The 16988-nt window shown below is 34.3% G+C and overlaps 3 protein-coding genes and 1 long non-coding RNA gene across 8 annotated transcripts; 2 read left to right on the top strand and 2 right to left on the bottom strand.

Annotated features, from left to right (window-relative positions):
• Positions 1-1599: 1599 nt before the first annotated feature.
• On the bottom strand, positions 1600-4472 carry LOC11438992 (uncharacterized). Of its 5 annotated transcripts, none has more exons than XR_003012057.2 (5): positions 4198-4472; positions 2885-3224; positions 2566-2791; positions 2247-2292; positions 1600-1898 (listed from the first exon to the last, which is right to left on the bottom strand). It is a non-coding gene; the product is annotated as an uncharacterized lncRNA (long non-coding RNA). The 5 variants fall into 5 exon arrangements; XR_003012058.2 differs by having other exon boundaries at positions 2885-3218; XR_005646448.1 differs by lacking the exon at positions 4198-4472 and having other exon boundaries at positions 2885-2926; positions 3044-4190.
• A 289-nt stretch (positions 4473-4761) lies between these two features.
• Positions 4762-6674, top strand: LOC11436268 (TVP38/TMEM64 family membrane protein slr0305). The gene is made up of 4 exons (XM_003611157.4): positions 4762-5147; positions 5519-5755; positions 5859-6076; positions 6213-6674. Exons 1-4 carry the CDS (start codon positions 4818-4820, stop codon positions 6394-6396), a joined length of 969 nt encoding a protein of 322 aa, XP_003611205.2. The 5' UTR covers positions 4762-4817; the 3' UTR covers positions 6397-6674.
• A 3283-nt stretch (positions 6675-9957) lies between these two features.
• Positions 9958-13391, top strand: LOC11437247 (probable LRR receptor-like serine/threonine-protein kinase At1g12460). Its single transcript, XM_003611156.4, has 2 exons — positions 9958-11581; positions 11681-13391. The coding sequence occupies exons 1-2, from the start codon at positions 10404-10406 to the stop codon at positions 13179-13181; spliced, it is 2679 nt and encodes an 892-aa protein (XP_003611204.2). The 5' UTR covers positions 9958-10403; the 3' UTR covers positions 13182-13391.
• A 144-nt stretch (positions 13392-13535) lies between these two features.
• Positions 13536-16734, bottom strand: LOC11436806 (probable aminotransferase ACS10). Its single transcript, XM_003611155.4, has 4 exons — positions 16349-16734; positions 16018-16149; positions 14655-14815; positions 13536-14566 (listed from the first exon to the last, which is right to left on the bottom strand). The coding sequence occupies exons 1-4, from the start codon at positions 16697-16699 to the stop codon at positions 13720-13722; spliced, it is 1491 nt and encodes a 496-aa protein (XP_003611203.1). The 5' UTR covers positions 16700-16734; the 3' UTR covers positions 13536-13719.
• Between the last annotated feature and the right edge of the window lie 254 nt (positions 16735-16988).

Below are 16988 nucleotides of genomic sequence, written 5' to 3'. Positions count from 1 at the left end.
TAAGTTGAGGGACTAAAAGTGTAATTTTTCCTAATTATAATATTTACACATTTTCTAGTGAATTTAATATGTTTATTTTGTGAGAGCTTCTATATTACACTATAAATTAAGGTATGTCAATACACTTGCTTCTTAAATCAATAAAATAACTATCAATTTTATGAAATAAATAGCTATTTATCTACTTTACTATTTTAGAAAATATATATTATCAATTCATAAAAAAATATCATTTCGTTGTTTATAAGGATCATAATAATTTTTTTTATATTTTATCGTAAAAAATAATTAATATTCAATGAGTAAATTTTTTCGAAGGACACTATTATGAGTAATACAAAAACTAAAATTTGATTTGCCTACACTTTTGATGAATAAGATTTAGTTATTATAATTGTAAATGATAAAAAAAATATTTAAAAAAAAAATTTATTTATTAATTAATTTAAAAATATATATTATTTTACAATATATATAATACATTTATTTTATTTTAAGTTTTTTGTTTAGTACATTTAATTAACCTATCAATTATTTTTATCCTTTGAAAAACCTATGTTGTCTACATTAGTATTACAAATATATTTTGGACATTGATTAAGTTTGGGACCCTTTGTTGTTTTAGTTTAAATATGAGATCTTTTGGGTTCGACGGAGGATCCTTTCTGATGAAGACGCGGCTTGTGTGTCTGGATGTGGGAGTCAAGAGACGACAAATCATTTATTTTTGGATGGGACGTCTTCGGATCACTTTGATCTCAGGTTTGGCTTTGGTTGGGTATTTCTTCAATTTCACATGGCGGCATCTTTAAACATTTCACACAATTTATTAAAATGTCTGGTTTGCATAGATCTACACATATGTTTTTTAGGATTATTTGGTTTACCTCTGTATGAGTTCTTTGGAAGGAAATGAATGACCGTGTGTTCAATAACATGGCTTCGACACATTCTACCCTAATCGAAAAGGTTAAACTGACATCTTTTTTATGGTTAAAGTTAAAACATACAACTTTTATGTATAGCTATCATGACCGGTGGAAGCAACCACTCTATTGAATGGGCGTCCACCTGTAATTTTTGTCTGTTTGTATTTTTCGGTGGTGCTTTGCTATGACTAGCACCTTGTCCCTGTAAATAATCTTGAGTGGTTACCTTTTTAGCACGCCTTGTGTGGGGATAATTGCAGTTGTTTATATATACACCATTTTTGTTTGTTAAAAAAAAAAAAAAGATCTTTTGGATTGAATTCTAAATGTCACACTCAAATAACACTAGTGCAGAAAACACTTTTTAAATCAGGTGAAAATGACTTTTTAAATCGTTCATGATCCGACTTATAGGTGGCCGATTTAAAAAACTGTCTATGATTTTAAGTCTCCACCCTTTACCCGATTTAAAATCGTTTCATTTAAATCGGTTCACCCCATTTAAAATCCTTTAATTTAAATCGGTTGATACCATTTAAAAAAGGTTAACAAGGGTAAAAAATCTTTGAATTTAAATCGGTTCACCCCATTTAAAATCTCTATATTTCAATTTTTTTTATACACTATGGTACTGAATATAATATAATAATAAAAAAATTCATGAACATAACCACTAATATGAAATATTATATGATCAATGAAGGTAAAAAACAACAATATTAATTAACTAAAACTTAATGTGTGCTTACTAGTACATGTCAAATTACAAAATAATTCTGGACCGCAATGTCTCGTCATGTAAGCTATTAACATGACATGGACAAGCTTACTAGAAGAAAGCAATTCACTAGCTTTAGAACCTAGAATTTGCAAAGTCTTATCAACGGCTTTCTATTTTTCCTCCTTGCCAATAACCTCACTATGGCCCAAAGCATGAACTGAATCAACTGCAGTAAACATTACTTGAACCTGTACAGTTAAGAAAATATGTTTTAGACTCTACTTATATTTTCATTTTATAAATTCAGCGGTATATGAAAGAATGGGGCATGACTACTAAACATGTTGGCATTTAACATCACCCCTTTCATATGATCTAGATTAAATAAATGAGCACGTAATCTACCAAAAAAAATGAGCATGTTAATTGTTATGAAGAGAAAGCAATCTAACATGAACATAAGTAATCAACAAAACATATTTTAAGATATAGATGATACTGCATATTAGGCTCAAACTTCAAATGAAATCCAATGATAGGGACAAGATCAACAATGATATGCTTTTACAATATAAAAAATACATAAATTTGAATACCTTTCATGTTTATTGAGACTAGGAGAGGAGTATATGTATCGATGCCCTGCACACATTTAAGAAACATGGTATAAGCATAAGTAGAACAATTGATGCTTCTAATTTATAAATTCAAATCATTTGTCGCCATTCTCACACACTAGTCAGCCACTACTGCTAAAAAAAGTCATATCACATTGAAGTAAAATTAACACCTAGCAAATACTTAAATTTTCATTATAGTCTCCATTATTAGCAATGCAGTAACAATAATTATTAAATACATGCAATAAGTAATGCTAATTGAGTAACTCATTGAAACAGAAGATAAACAAAATACCTTTAACAGGTTGTTGGAGGTGCATGTACAATTTTCGGGTCAAAATGAACCATAGCCTCATTCTGGTATGAGATTAAAAATGCCCGTAAAGTATTGGCAGTACACAACTTTTCCTATCATAAGAGAGACTAAGGTCTGCCCCTCCAAGGAATTGCAGCGTTTTGTTTACTTATGGATCATTCAAAGGTTGAAACTTGTTCATGTAAGAACCAGAAAAGTAGAGTATCTGAAACATCAAAATTTGTGTTCAAAAGGAGTTATGGTTTGGGAATAAAAATTTGGAAGCAATAAAATGCAATGAAATTGAGAGGAAACTCACCCTGAAGGTAATTTAAATGAGTTTGGCCAGTCATAGACGGTGCTAGATTGTGGCATTAAAGATGGATGTTTCAAGGAAAGTGGAAGAGAGAAAACAAGTTAATTTGTAACCAAGAGTGATAAAATATGCAGATAAAAGAATTGAGTTAGAATATCTTACCTTTTTGAAGTAATATGCCATATGCCATTTATAATCCATGCCAAAACTAATTAGCAAAACAACAACAGGGAGCAACGAAACAAGAGAAAGGACACAATCAAAAACTCCATACCCAGCTTGAAACAAAACAAATGAATCGCAGTCACTGGAAGCTCACACCAAGCTCCAAAGAAAACTGCAGCTGAAGTAAAAAATCAGTGATACGAATCCCCATAGCAGCAGCATAAAAGCATGTGAAAAGTACCAGGGCTGAAACAGGACAGCCACCGCAAAACCACAGAACATAAACAGACTCAGCCTAACAGCAGAAAACTAGTTCTTACCTCACAATACTGTCAACCAAATTTACATATGAAAGCAATCTATCAACTCCCAAAACACTCATTTAGCATACAAGGGTTTTCAGCGGTTCTTACATTAAGGTATAAGCTAATTCAGTATCATGGCGATGAAGACAAAAAAGTATAATGACTTTAAAGAATGAACAATGTGCCTGTAAGTGGATTCACTTATACTATGAGTCATGGACTCGTGACTTTTGTTTCTTTCTATAAATGACTTTTGCCAACTATTCCATAAAAACATAACAAGAAATGCCTACAAGATATGAAATGAAACAATCATAGATAAAAACAGAACCATTACTAAAAATCTCTAGTGCATATAAGAAAGGATAATTCATAGATTGAGCATTATACCAGCAACTTCCGTGAGGAAAAATCAAGAAAATCAACATGAATGAAAAGTTTCTCAAATTTACCAAACATGACAAACACATTGTAACTTTGCGACAAACTCATGAGGTAAATGCCATCTTGAAGTCATACCCTTACCCAATTCATATAAAATAACACTAAATAGATTTATCAACAAATAATCACTTACAAGAACATTTATCAAACAGTTTGTGTTCAACGAGCAATAAATCAAAATTTATCAAACAATTTGTGTTCAACCAGCAACAAACCAAATAAATGAATGTAAACCAGAGTCTATAATATGAACTTATTGATATTCTCTTTCTGAAGCCATGAATTGCATGTTGCCAAATCTCAAAATCCACAACAGAGGTTACAGAACGCTAGAATCACTAGAAGGAAATCCTAATCAAATTCATGAAATCAAATAAGAAGAGGAAGAGAAAATTTACTCACTAATGTTGAAAACTTTGTGTAGATCTGCGAGATAACGATTCTTCTACGTTCGAATCGCAAACCCTAGATCTGACATCTACAAATTGCGTGGAGATGAGAATAGAAAAACCAGAGAAGGTTGAAGCAAGGAGGTTGTAGGTGGTGGTCGCGGCAAGGCTCAGCGTAGCTGCGACGACAGTGAAGGTTTACCAACAATGAAGAGAAGGGATCTTCGCGTTATGAGATGGAAGATACCGTAGAGTTTAGTAACAGCTTTTAATTTATTAAAAACCTTTTTTAAGTCAGGTGGACCAATTTAAAAAATTTATTTGTTAAAGCCTTATCACCGGTTTGAGCTTTTAAATCATGTTGATAGCATCCTATTTAATATCCCTGAGTTAAAAAGTGATTTTTGTACTAGTGTAACAAATATTTTGATCTAATCTAAAAAATGAGATAACTTTTAAATTAATTATTAAAATATTAGTCAACAAATTTGATACTATTCGTAGTTTTTAGTATTATTGGCATCTCCATCTCTATCTCTATGAATTAAAATCATTTTTTCCTTTGGCGGGTCTTAGCGGTTGTTATTTTTTTGGTCTCACCAACTGTCATCAACAATTTCTATTTAACCTTCAATGTACCATACCATGCAATCTTTTTGGAGACTTTTTATGACGTCTGTGGAGGAAGATAACAATGTCATCGACCACGGTCACATAAGAGAAATACACCCAATAACCCATAATAATTACAACGTCAACGACGACAGTGGCGACGACGACGACGACGACATAAATTTGAGGATGCCCCTCCATGATTCTGAACCGGAGGCCACCCTCCCTTCTCCTTCACCTTCACCGCCGTCACCTTTGCTGTATTGGGTTAAATTGGGGGTGTCTATCATATGCCTTAGCATTTTGGGTTTTGTTGTTATCAATTGGGTTGGACCATTTTTCATTCAAAAGGTATATTTTTCCTCTTGTATATAGAATATTGAAATGCCATGATTTTGCTTGCGTATAAAAAATACCATCTACACATTTGCATCTGCATGTAATGTTTTGAATTCTCCAAATTTCTTCTTCATTATCTCTTTCTATGCATTTTCTAAAAAATCCAAACCAATATATAATAATGTAGGTTTATCTATTGTATTCCCTTACCATCCCTTTGAAAAATTTGCTGTGCTGTGCTGTGCTGATGTTCATGATCATAATCATCAATGCAATGTCAATATTTACTATTTCATTGTAACAATTTTTTTCTTTCAATTTTCATAAAATACAATGCATAATTACCTATCTCAATGATAATTAACATAGCTTTTATTTTTCAGGTGTTTATTCCAGTAATAATTTGGCAGAGAGACACATTCACCACATCGGAGTTAGCTATTTATGTGTTTGCTTCTATAGCACTATTTCCTACCATATTTTTACCATCCTCACCATCAATGTGGGTTGCTGGAATGACATTTGGTTATTTTTTTGGTTTCTTCCTAGTAATGTCTGCAGCATCTGTGGGAGTATCACTTCCTTTTTTCACTAGCAAAATGTTCCATCATAAAATTGAAGTATATGTCTTATCTTTAATCTAAGTTGGTATTTTTTTTTTTTTTACATGTTTATATATATAATTTGTTCTAATCAGGAAAAATAAATTGTGATTGTTTATAGGAATGGTTAGACCAATATCCAAAAGAAGCTTCTGTTTTAAGATCAGCTGGTGGAGGAAATTGGTTTCACCAGTTTAGAGCAGTTGCTTTAATCAGGGTTTCTCCATTCCCTTACATGATCTATAACTATTGTGCTACTGCAACAAATGTTCAATATGGTCCTTACTTGTGTGGATCTTTGGCAGGAATGTTACCAGAAGTAATTGCTTCGATTTACACGTAGGATCTCTCTTTCCCTATCTTGTTTTACAATGTTTTTAAACTCATATGCTTATGTTGTAAGCCATTTTCAATGTTGGTTTGTTTCAATAGTTTTTATAAATACATTACTAGCTATAACTGTCTAACTCTACAGCGGAATTCTGATACGGGCATTGGCTAATGTCTCACACAAAACACATGGATTATCTGCTCCACAAATTGCCTTCAATGTTGTTGGCTTCTGCATAGCTGTAGCTACAACAATATTTTTCACAATCTATGCTAAGAGGCGGCTCAACGAGTTGCGACAAGAGGAAGAACTGCAGTCATTGATATAATCAGTATGGCTCATAGTATATTGATTGATGCATACTGCAAAATTGGATGAGATCTTACTACTTGAGTAACATAAGAGGTGTGGAAAGGGTTACTGAACAAGATTACACAACAAATTTTTCTTCTTCCTTTTGTTGTCTACAATGACACTCTTCTTTTTTGGTCCTTCCATATCACTGACTTTTATATGAATTAAATTTTCATTTCAACGGTGATTGCGTGGAGGATCAGAACCATGTATATATGAGTCTAAAATAATTTGTTTCTTCCATTTTACCTTTATGATTGTCTCATGTTGCGAAAAATGAGTCACCCCATCCTAGCCATGAATAGCTGCCCACATTTAATAAAATAGCAACATATAAAGAATAAAAGCTTATGGTTTTCACTTTTCATCATGCTTAAAACAGAATGTAAAACTCCCTTCAAAGAAAATGGTTTCTTTTGAACAATCTATCTAACCACATTGCTTGTGAAATTGCTGTTATATGATGTAAAAAACATGAAACCACACTGTTTGTCAAAAAAAAAAAAAAAATTGTGTTAACCCTCCGGTTTTTAGGGGAAGAGGCCCTAGCAATCCGGTTCGGTTAGAAGGTAAATAAAGTCTGACCAATAATTATTTCTACTAGGAATCGAACTTAGTTTTTCCTGAACGATTAATTCTAGAGAGCTCATTAACCATTTGAACAAAATCACTTGATTAATGGTTTTTTTTTTTTTTACAAAGAAAGAAACATTACTTCTCCATGAGTTGAAAATGTATGGAGTAGGAATAACATCTTCCATATAGTACAAGATATGTAATTCACCTTGCAATATTGTTTTGGAGATAGCACATTCTGTGGTCCTCCATCATATTAGATTCTTTGTCTCACAGCTCAGCATAGCGTTTTGTGTTTGTTTTTAACATTTGTTCCATGTATTCACCGTTTGTCCAAATGTTAGAACATCTGCTTAAATTCAATGTCTTAAACAATTGTCTCTATGTGATGGAAGAGTATATATTGATCATTCACAGAGCTCCAGATTGGATTTCAATACCATTACAAATTGAATAGGATACCATAAATGATAGTAATGAACTATTCATGTCAGTTGGCCCTCATACGTTAATATTTTCTCTTTGACCAAATCAAATTATCTTTCATACTAGATCGTCGGCCCTAATTTTCTCTCTCTAAATTTTTTCTTATAGTTTCTTCATTGAGGGTGATTTTAGGTCAATTCTTGACATGAAATCACTCCTCTTCATCTTTTCTCTCTGTTTCAATCTAAATAAGTGATTTTCACATAGGTCTAATTTTTTTGTTTTTTCTTTGTGATTTCATCATCTAAGTGTGGTGGTTTGTTATTCGTCGTCTTGTGCAGCGTTGTTTGATTTTCCGTCTTCGTGCGGTGTTCATTTGATTCATATTGAAAGATCCATTATTTAATCAAAGATTTGGACGTCAACGTTGCAGATCAGGAGACCATGGATATTCCGATCACTTTAATTTTATCATATATTTTTGTAAGCATTATGTCGTTATATGCTATTAACTTGGATGTTATGAGTTTGTTCGCAGATTCATCCTTTACGTTTTTAGCGGTGTTGAATGATGTAATCTCTCGATTTGAATGAATGATTATCATTTTGTTTTTGTTAAAAAAAAAAATGTCAGTTGCCCCTCATATTTGTTTAATTTTGGGGACATGCATAGGTTAGTGCTCTAATGTGTTGCGTGGGAGGGAAGGTGTTCAGGAAGCTGATCCAGACCCAACCCAAAGAGGTATCAACCAAACCATGAATGAAAATGATGCAGTAATTAGATTAGTTTCTTCCTTTTACAATGTAGTAAGTACTTAATTTAGATAATGTTGAAACATAGAACTATGATTTTAAACTAGAGACAGAAGCATCATTTTCATTCAGCTTATGCGGGACCCGTGGACCACCAATGAAATCTACTAACCATGACTTTTATTAGGACTGAATAAATATTAGGACCCGTAGTATTACTGAATTATTAACTATTACTAATAGTTTTGTAAATATTAGTTCATTTAATAAGGACAATGCATAATATACGTAGAATTCAGGATTCAAATCCCGGATACTATAAAAAAAAAATAGTCATGTAAAAAAAATTATTACTAATAGAATGACGTTAGGAACATCAAAGAAGTTTTTATGTTGGTAGCGAAAGTTGAATCTATATAATCTTATCGTTGAATCAATTTTTTACTAATTGAACCAACCTGACAGTGTCAATCTGCATGTGGAAGATTTATTATTTTTAACCTTTGATTAAGAACGGAAGGGAGAAAAATCCTTTACAGGTAAGAAAAAGCTCGGAATAGAAGTGAAGAGATTCTGTGTCACTTTACTAGTCAAATGCAAAAGAACAAATTTGAGCAAAAGGAAGTAACGTTAAAGAGAACGACTTTTATGACAATTGAATAACCAAAAGGAAAAATGTTTAAAATAAATCGGATAGCCAAAAATCCCCAACACAACAAGCAATTGCAACATGGCAAGAATCAGTTTTCTATCCCATATACTTGATTAATTTAATGATATTTATTTATCTACTCTTTCTTTCGATGTTTCGTTGCAATGTTTTTTTTTTTTTTGTGGTCAAGTATGATTAACTAACTAAAGTTAATTAAGAGGTATTCCAAGTAAAAGTGTCGTAAACGAAACGGATAGATTGAACAGAAGCAAACTAATCTCCACCAGAAAACTGTACTACAGACAAACAAACACAAAGTACTTGGACTCATTCATTTCCACTTATTTCTTGTTCAATTTAATTTGGTCTTCCCAATATTCCTAACTCATTACCTATCTTCTCTGGCATACTTATTGTGAAGACAGTGATGGTGGTGGTGACTTGCTTGGTGGGGAAGATTAAATGCTGGGCAACACAAACTGGACCTACACAACAGAGGACCATGAAGTAACTCTCTCTTTTCACAATCACATCACAAATTTGGTTTACATACATAGTTAAAAGGGTATCATTTTTATTTTAAATAAATAAATAGAGGGGAAATAAAAAAACTCTCTAATGCACGTGGTTCAAACCTCCAGTTGTTGGCAATCTCTCTGAATTTAATTTATACATGTTTTTTTCATCACAAAACCTATTATAAGAAAATTTACTCTTTATTTAATTGCCTCTGACTATCTCACCTGCTTCCTTTCCAGCAAAGCTACAGCCACCATTTCCACCATCTTAACTGTTTCAATTTCATTTATTATTATTGTAAATGCTAACTAAAGTATTTTCAATTTACGACCGTAGAGAACAATCTCATTAAAGTAATTGAAATTCATTAAAAAAAATTATTATTTTAAACAAATATTTCTCATATGCGTCAATCAAAAATCAAATTAAATGATTAAAGAATCAAATACTCTATCTGATTTTATATTTTCTCATATGCATCAATCAAAAATCAAATCAAATGGTTAAAGAATCAAATACACAATCCAATTTTATATATATAAAAGCAAATAATCATATTTTTTTCTATAATATTAATATATTTTTTTTCCCTTATCTACCATTTGTACAAGATGTACGTTTTTACATTTACTTCCCCCCATTCCTCCTTGTCTTCCATTCTTTCTCTCTCTTCATCTAAGACAACTTAAAGCTTCCATTTTTATGCTACCCTTTTCAACCCCACAAAAGCCAAATCATTTTTTTAACACAAAACATTCTAGAATCTTTGTTCTAGATGATTGATTGAGGTAGAAAAAAACCTAGAAAGAGAACAAGTAGATTGAATGGGTAGTAGTAGTTTGGTTTAAAGAACTTCACTTTGTTCAAGCTGTCATTTTTTTCTCTCTCTTCTTCAATTTCAATTCAGTCCTCTTAATGAGAATGCTACATGTTGGTGACAACAATAGTGATGTTTTGCTTCTCATTGGACCGACATTTTACAAAACCTCAAACGTTGTAACTGAAAAAACAACACAATCAATAATGTCTAAACTGTGATCACAAATCACATTGTTATGAGCATGAGAACACACTGTCAAATTCATCTTTTTCATGCTCTATTCTGCTTCATTCTCTGTTTGTTTTGGTCTATTGCAACGGTTTCACCAGCTACTGAGAAAGAGATTTTACTTCAGTTCAAGGGTAACATCACAGAGGATCCATATAGCACTTTGAGTTCATGGGTTTCTGGTGGAGACCCATGTCAAGGTTACACAGGTGTCTTCTGTAACATAGAAGGTTTTGTAGAAAGAATTGTGCTTTGGAACACTAGCTTGGTGGGTGTGTTGTCACCAGCACTCTCAGGGTTGAAGAGGTTGAGGATATTGACATTGTTTGGGAATCGATTTTCGGGTAATATTCCAGATGATTATGCTGATCTTCACTCATTGTGGAAGATTAATTTCAGCTCCAATGCGTTATCCGGTTCGATCCCAGATTTCATGGGTGATTTGCCTAATATTCGTTTTCTAGATTTATCAAAGAATGGCTTCAATGGGGAGATACCTTCAGCTTTGTTTAGGTACTGCTATAAAACTAAGTTTGTTTCTCTTTCTCATAACAATCTTGTAGGTTCAATTCCTGTGTCTTTGGTGAATTGCTCTAACCTTGAAGGTTTTGATTTTTCTTTCAATAATCTTAGCGGTGTTGTCCCTTCTAGACTATGTGACATTCCTATGTTATCTTATGTATCACTTAGAAGCAATGCCTTATCAGGTAGTGTGGAAGAGCACATTTCTGGATGCCATAGTCTAATGCATTTGGATTTTGGTAGTAATAGATTTACTGATTTCGCTCCATTCAGCATCCTAGGACTGCAAAATCTTACATATTTCAATATATCCTATAATGGGTTTGAAGGACAAATTCCTGATATCACTGCATGTAGTGAGAGATTAGTGGTCTTTGATGCTTCAGGGAATAATTTGGATGGGGTTATTCCCCCTAGCATAACTAGATGCAAGAACTTAAAGCTCTTGTCGTTAGAGTTGAATAAGCTGAAAGGGAGTATCCCAGTTGATATTCAAGAATTGCGAGGACTATTGGTTATCAAATTAGGTAATAACTCGATAGGTGGAATGATTCCTGAGGGGTTTGGCAACATTGAACTGCTTGAATTGCTGGATTTGAACAACCTAAACCTCATCGGTGAAATTCCGGCTGATATAACAAATTGCAAGTTTCTTCTTGAGCTGTGAGTTCTGCTGTAACTTTCTCAAACTGTTGTTTATTAACTTGATCGAACCTTTGTAATGTGAATCAAATCTCTGTTCATTCTTTCGTGTTGCTGCAGGGATGTCTCCGGTAATAACTTAGACGGTGAGATTCCTCTGTCCGTTTACAAAATGACAAATCTTGAAGCCCTTGACATGCATCATAACCAGCTCAAGGGAAGCATCCCTTCAAGCCTAGGAAACCTATCAAGGATCCAATTCCTAGATCTATCACATAATTCATTTTCTGGTTCAATCCCTCCTTCACTTGGAGATTTAAATAACTTGACACATTTTGATCTCTCATTCAACAATCTCTCTGGTGTCATTCCTGATATTGCAACAATACAGCATTTCGGTGCACCTGCATTTTCCAATAATCCTTTTCTCTGCGGTGCCCCTTTAGACATCACTTGCTCCGCAAACGGAACAAGATCATCATCTTCACCTCCTGGGAAGACTAAACTTCTCAGTGTGTCTGCTATTGTTGCCATTGTTGCTGCAGCTGTGATTCTAACTGGGGTTTGTTTGGTGACCATCATGAGTATTAGGGCCCGACGTAGAAAAAAAGACGATGATCAAATTATGATTGTTGAGAGTACACCTCTAGGATCAACAGAATCATCAAATGTTATAATTGGAAAGTTGGTTCTCTTCAGCAAAAGTTTACCATCAAAATATGAAGATTGGGAGGCAGGCACCAAAGCATTGCTTGACAAGGAGTCATTGATAGGAGGCGGATCAATTGGTACAGTCTACAAAACCGATTTTGAAGGTGGCATCTCAATCGCAGTGAAGAAGCTTGAGACTTTGGGAAGGATCAGAAATCAAGAGGAATTCGAAAACGAAATTGGGCGACTAGGAAACCTTCAACACTGTAATTTAGTTGTATTTCAAGGTTACTACTGGTCCTCTTCAATGCAGTTGATTTTGTCAGAGTTTGTTTCAAATGGAAATCTCTATGATAATCTACATGGGTTTGGATATCCTGGAACCAGCACAAGTAGAGGCAATAGGGAATTATATTGGTCTAGAAGGTTCCAAATTGCACTTGGAACTGCAAGAGCCCTAGCCTCTCTCCACCATGACTGTCGCCCTCCAATCCTTCACCTCAACCTTAAATCCTCTAACATACTCTTAGATGACAAATATGAAGCCAAGTTATCTGATTATGGATTAGGAAAGTTGCTACCTATTTTGGATAATTTCGGTCTCACCAAGTTCCACAATGCTGTTGGATATGTTGCACCAGAGTTGGCTCAAAGCTTTAGGCAGAGTGAGAAGTGTGATGTTTACAGTTTCGGTGTCATTCTTTTGGAGCTAGTTACAGGGAGGAAGCCTGTGGAAAGTGTAACCGCACATGAGGTTGTTGTTTTGTGTGAATATGTAAGAAGTTTGTTGGAAACGGGCTCAGCTTCAAACTGCTTTGACAGGAATTTACAAGGATTTGTTGAGAATGAATTGATTCAGGTTATGAAATTGGGGCTAATTTGTACTTCAGAGGATCCTTTAAGAAGACCAAGCATGGCTGAGATTGTTCAGGTCCTTGAGTCCATCAGAGATGGATCAGAATCTCATTAACCAGTAAGAGTTTTTCCTTGCAACTCAGAGTTAGAGTAATTGCTGAATAATTACATTCTTGAAGTCTATGTGGAAGGAGATCCGGATCGGCACTGGTTATTTGGGGGGGGGGATGAAAATTCTTTTGTATTCATTTTTGTATTACCATTTTTTTTTATATAGAATTTGTAACATTGCAATAAAAGGCATTTGTTCATTCCATTGTTTCAACTTTCAAGTGTTTTCAGGGGAGAAACAAAAGAAAAACTACCTACGATTTGAATCCTCTTTGTGTTTCTTTCTTCCCAATATTGTCTTTATTCGTTTAAGGTTACAAAGAAGAGAACGCTTTTTTAGTAAACAAACTTGCATCAGTTCATGAATGTACTCTGGATTTATGCACATACTGCTTAACTTGATCAACTTTCAACATACCCGTCCTCTTGAGCAATATACAAAACAAATAAACAGGTGATTATTCCTCTGAGTGATGTCAAATAAATCACAAGAATAAAGAATCAATAAACCAATGAAATTTGCAGAAATAATTGATGCCACATCAACTTGTAGTCTTGAAAATTCTCCCGATCCGTTCCACTACTACAGGAATATCATTTTCAGATAATGTAGTAAAACAGAAACGGAACCATCCAGGTTCAATACAGTGACAAGAGGATCCCGGAGTAACATTGATCTTAGCTACATTCAGCAATCTGTCCCAGAGCTCCAGTTCCCCCTTTTCACTGTAAGAACGGATGAATCTACTCATGTCAGCCCAGCAGCAGAAGCCGCCACTGCTTCTAGTGCACTCAATTCCCAAATGCTCTAATCCTTCCACTAATGCATTATACATTTTTTGCAGCCTCAACTTGTTAGTCTTTATGAGTTCTTGAATAAACCTTGTATCTGAAATCATGGTAATAAGCAATTGCTGAGTTGGAGCAGAAACAGTTGAGAATTGTGCCATTTTTTTGGAGGCATCCACAACATTCTCATTGTGGGAGTATATAACTCCTACATTAAAACTTGGAACATATAGCTCATTTGCCAAATCAAACACTATATGAACTCTGCCCCGATCATGATCTTCCGCTTCCATGATTTCTGCCATGCTCACAAACTCTTCGTTTCTATAAGCAGAGCCTCCAAATATTTCATTAGAGATTATATGAATGTTCTTCTCTCTGGCGAAGTCCAGAAGATCAAGCAGTGTTTCTCGATTTAATAATTTTCCAGCAGGGTTCGAAGGGTTTGATATTATAACTCCACGAACTTTTTGACTGCGTTTCTTCGCTTGGTTGAAAGCTTGGTCAAGTGCAGTTATGCTTATGTTGAAGTCATCAGCGCTGCGACATGAAACATATACTATATCCACCCCAGATCGCCATTTTACAGCCTCATCAAAGCTGCACCATAGGTTTAAAACTATCATTTTTACCTGCAGAAGAGTAGATAACTAAACAAGGATTTTGGAGATATGAAATTGACTGTTACCCAGGACTATGAGGCGTGGGAACAAGGAATGCATTTCCATTATCTGCTAGGCAGAAGCTTAGAATTTCAATGGCAGGGATAGCACCTGCAGTTAGCACCATATGTGATGGGTTGAAAAAAACTGGTTTTTCCAAAACTTGAGACATGAAACCAGCCACAACCTGTATGATTAGAGAATTAAGATAGAAACAAAGGCTTTGTGATGTAGTTAAAAGAGCAACTTTAAGTGAATGCAAGGCATGCATATGCCAGTAAGATATAGAGGACACACATCTATGTATATAAATAAAATTACTATAAGTACCTCCTAGAAAATGCTCAGCTTTTGAGTTAATACACACCTTGGTAATAGTATGCATATTACTAGTATCAAATAGAGATGAGATGAATAAAAATGATATGCACACCATATTCGTGCAACCACACAACAGTTTACGACCACAGCATCTATCTAGCAAGCTTTAAGATCCTTTTTTTTTTTGGTCGAAGCTTTAAGATCCTCATATTGGATCAAATAGTCCATGGTCTTCCATTGGATCATGGACCATAATTTTTGTTTTTATTGTTTAATATGGCCTAAAAAACAGTTTAATATTTGTATATAAAATCACATTGAATTAATGGGCTAGTTTATAAAACTAAAATAACTAGGAAGATGTGTTAGAGTTTTCTTATATAATATGGAAAATGTTAACCAGTGCACTAGTTAAGGTCTTTAAATGGTAACTTATCATTAAAATATGTGTAATCAATGCATCGGAAATCGAAATCTTTGACTTTTTTATAAAATGATTTCTTCTTTTGAAATTCTTAAAGAGTGCCCCGGAAGCACTCGTTAACAAGACTCATATAATATATATTAGTGTTAAAGCTGGTATTTAGTTTTTGTATTTATAATCTAGTTTTCATTATGTTGTATTCTTCTCCCTTCTTCATGGATTTATGAAGCACGAACACCAGACAAAATATGCATATACTAATTGAGAAATGATATTTGTACAACCAATTTGTGACAACTTTTGTACAATTTTTTCTCTCATACTCACATGATGGTCTTATCCTCTCTCTTTCTTTTTCTCTCTCCATTATTTTTGACCAATAAGAAGAGAGAAAAACAAGGTTGTCACTAAAGTTGTCATGGAATGGATGTACAAATATCATTGCTCATACTAATTTGAGATGATAGAAGTAATTGAATGTAACGACATGTGTCATGGTAGTGTGAGACACTTACAAGTGCAAACAAAATGTTACTCTAAAAAGGTATACGAAATAAAATCAAGATAGAACTGATTCAATCTTGGGTGACAAGTTGAATCATTCAGGAAGAACAAAGGTACAAAGATAGGATGTAATTACCCACCACTTTGAAGTCCATGAATCCATGGTAAGTAGCAAGGTCAGTGATACTGAGGCAACCACAATTTGATGGTGTCCCTAATATAGCAGCGCTTCCATTGTGACGAATCCATTCTTCAATCAAATCCACACATAGCTACAACAAACAAGAACAGTCACAAATGCAATTGTAGCTTCGAAAATAACATAAGAGAAGCCATAAAACACCGACACACACCGATACCAGACATGATATTAACACGTGGACACAGATGGAAATTGAATATAATCACAAGGACTCAGACACATGTCGAACACCGGAATTGCCAATAGAGAAGAGAAAAGGAACAACTCACGGTGTTTTGGGCTAAACCAAGCTGAATAACACCATCAGGATTATGAATCCGATGATAAGGATTATCTGCGACTTTGTTTAAACCTACGTAATAAGGAGAGTTTGTTGTGATTATGGAATTGACCCGACCCGAAATATTAGCGGAGGCGGTTGAACCTCTGATCCGAGGTGAGAGAGTGCGTGACAAGGCGGGAAGCTCCGGAGGCGGAAGGTTGTTAGAAGGAGGAGATTGGCGGTTACGTGTCTTAAAATAAAGCTGAAGAAAGTAGAAAAGAGCGCAAGGAATAACTGAACCCCAAAAAAGACCCCCTGTTCCTTGAACAACTCCTTGCAAAGGCACTATTATTTTCATCTCATTCCCACTAAACCATTGGCAACTCACTTGACTTTAAGTTTATGTCATCTAATATAATATATTGGGTAAATTACACTCACCTCCCTTGAGGTATGTTAATTTATCACTTACATCCCCTCAATTTTAACAAATAACTCTAACCACCCTTCACTATGACAGTGTTAAAGTGGCGTTAAACAATGTCTGCACTTCTTCCACCAAAATGATTTCATTAACCAAATTTGGTATATTCCCTTTGTGCCTCGTTCGTGAACGAAAGTGGTGCTGCCCACAAAAAAATAAGAAT

This window comes from Medicago truncatula, chromosome 5 (genome assembly GCF_003473485.1).
Source record: "Medicago truncatula cultivar Jemalong A17 chromosome 5, MtrunA17r5.0-ANR, whole genome shotgun sequence".
Classification (NCBI taxonomy): domain Eukaryota; kingdom Viridiplantae; phylum Streptophyta; class Magnoliopsida; order Fabales; family Fabaceae; genus Medicago; species Medicago truncatula.
Note: the sequence above shows the minus strand (reverse complement) of the source record. Positions and strands in the feature narration are given on the sequence as shown.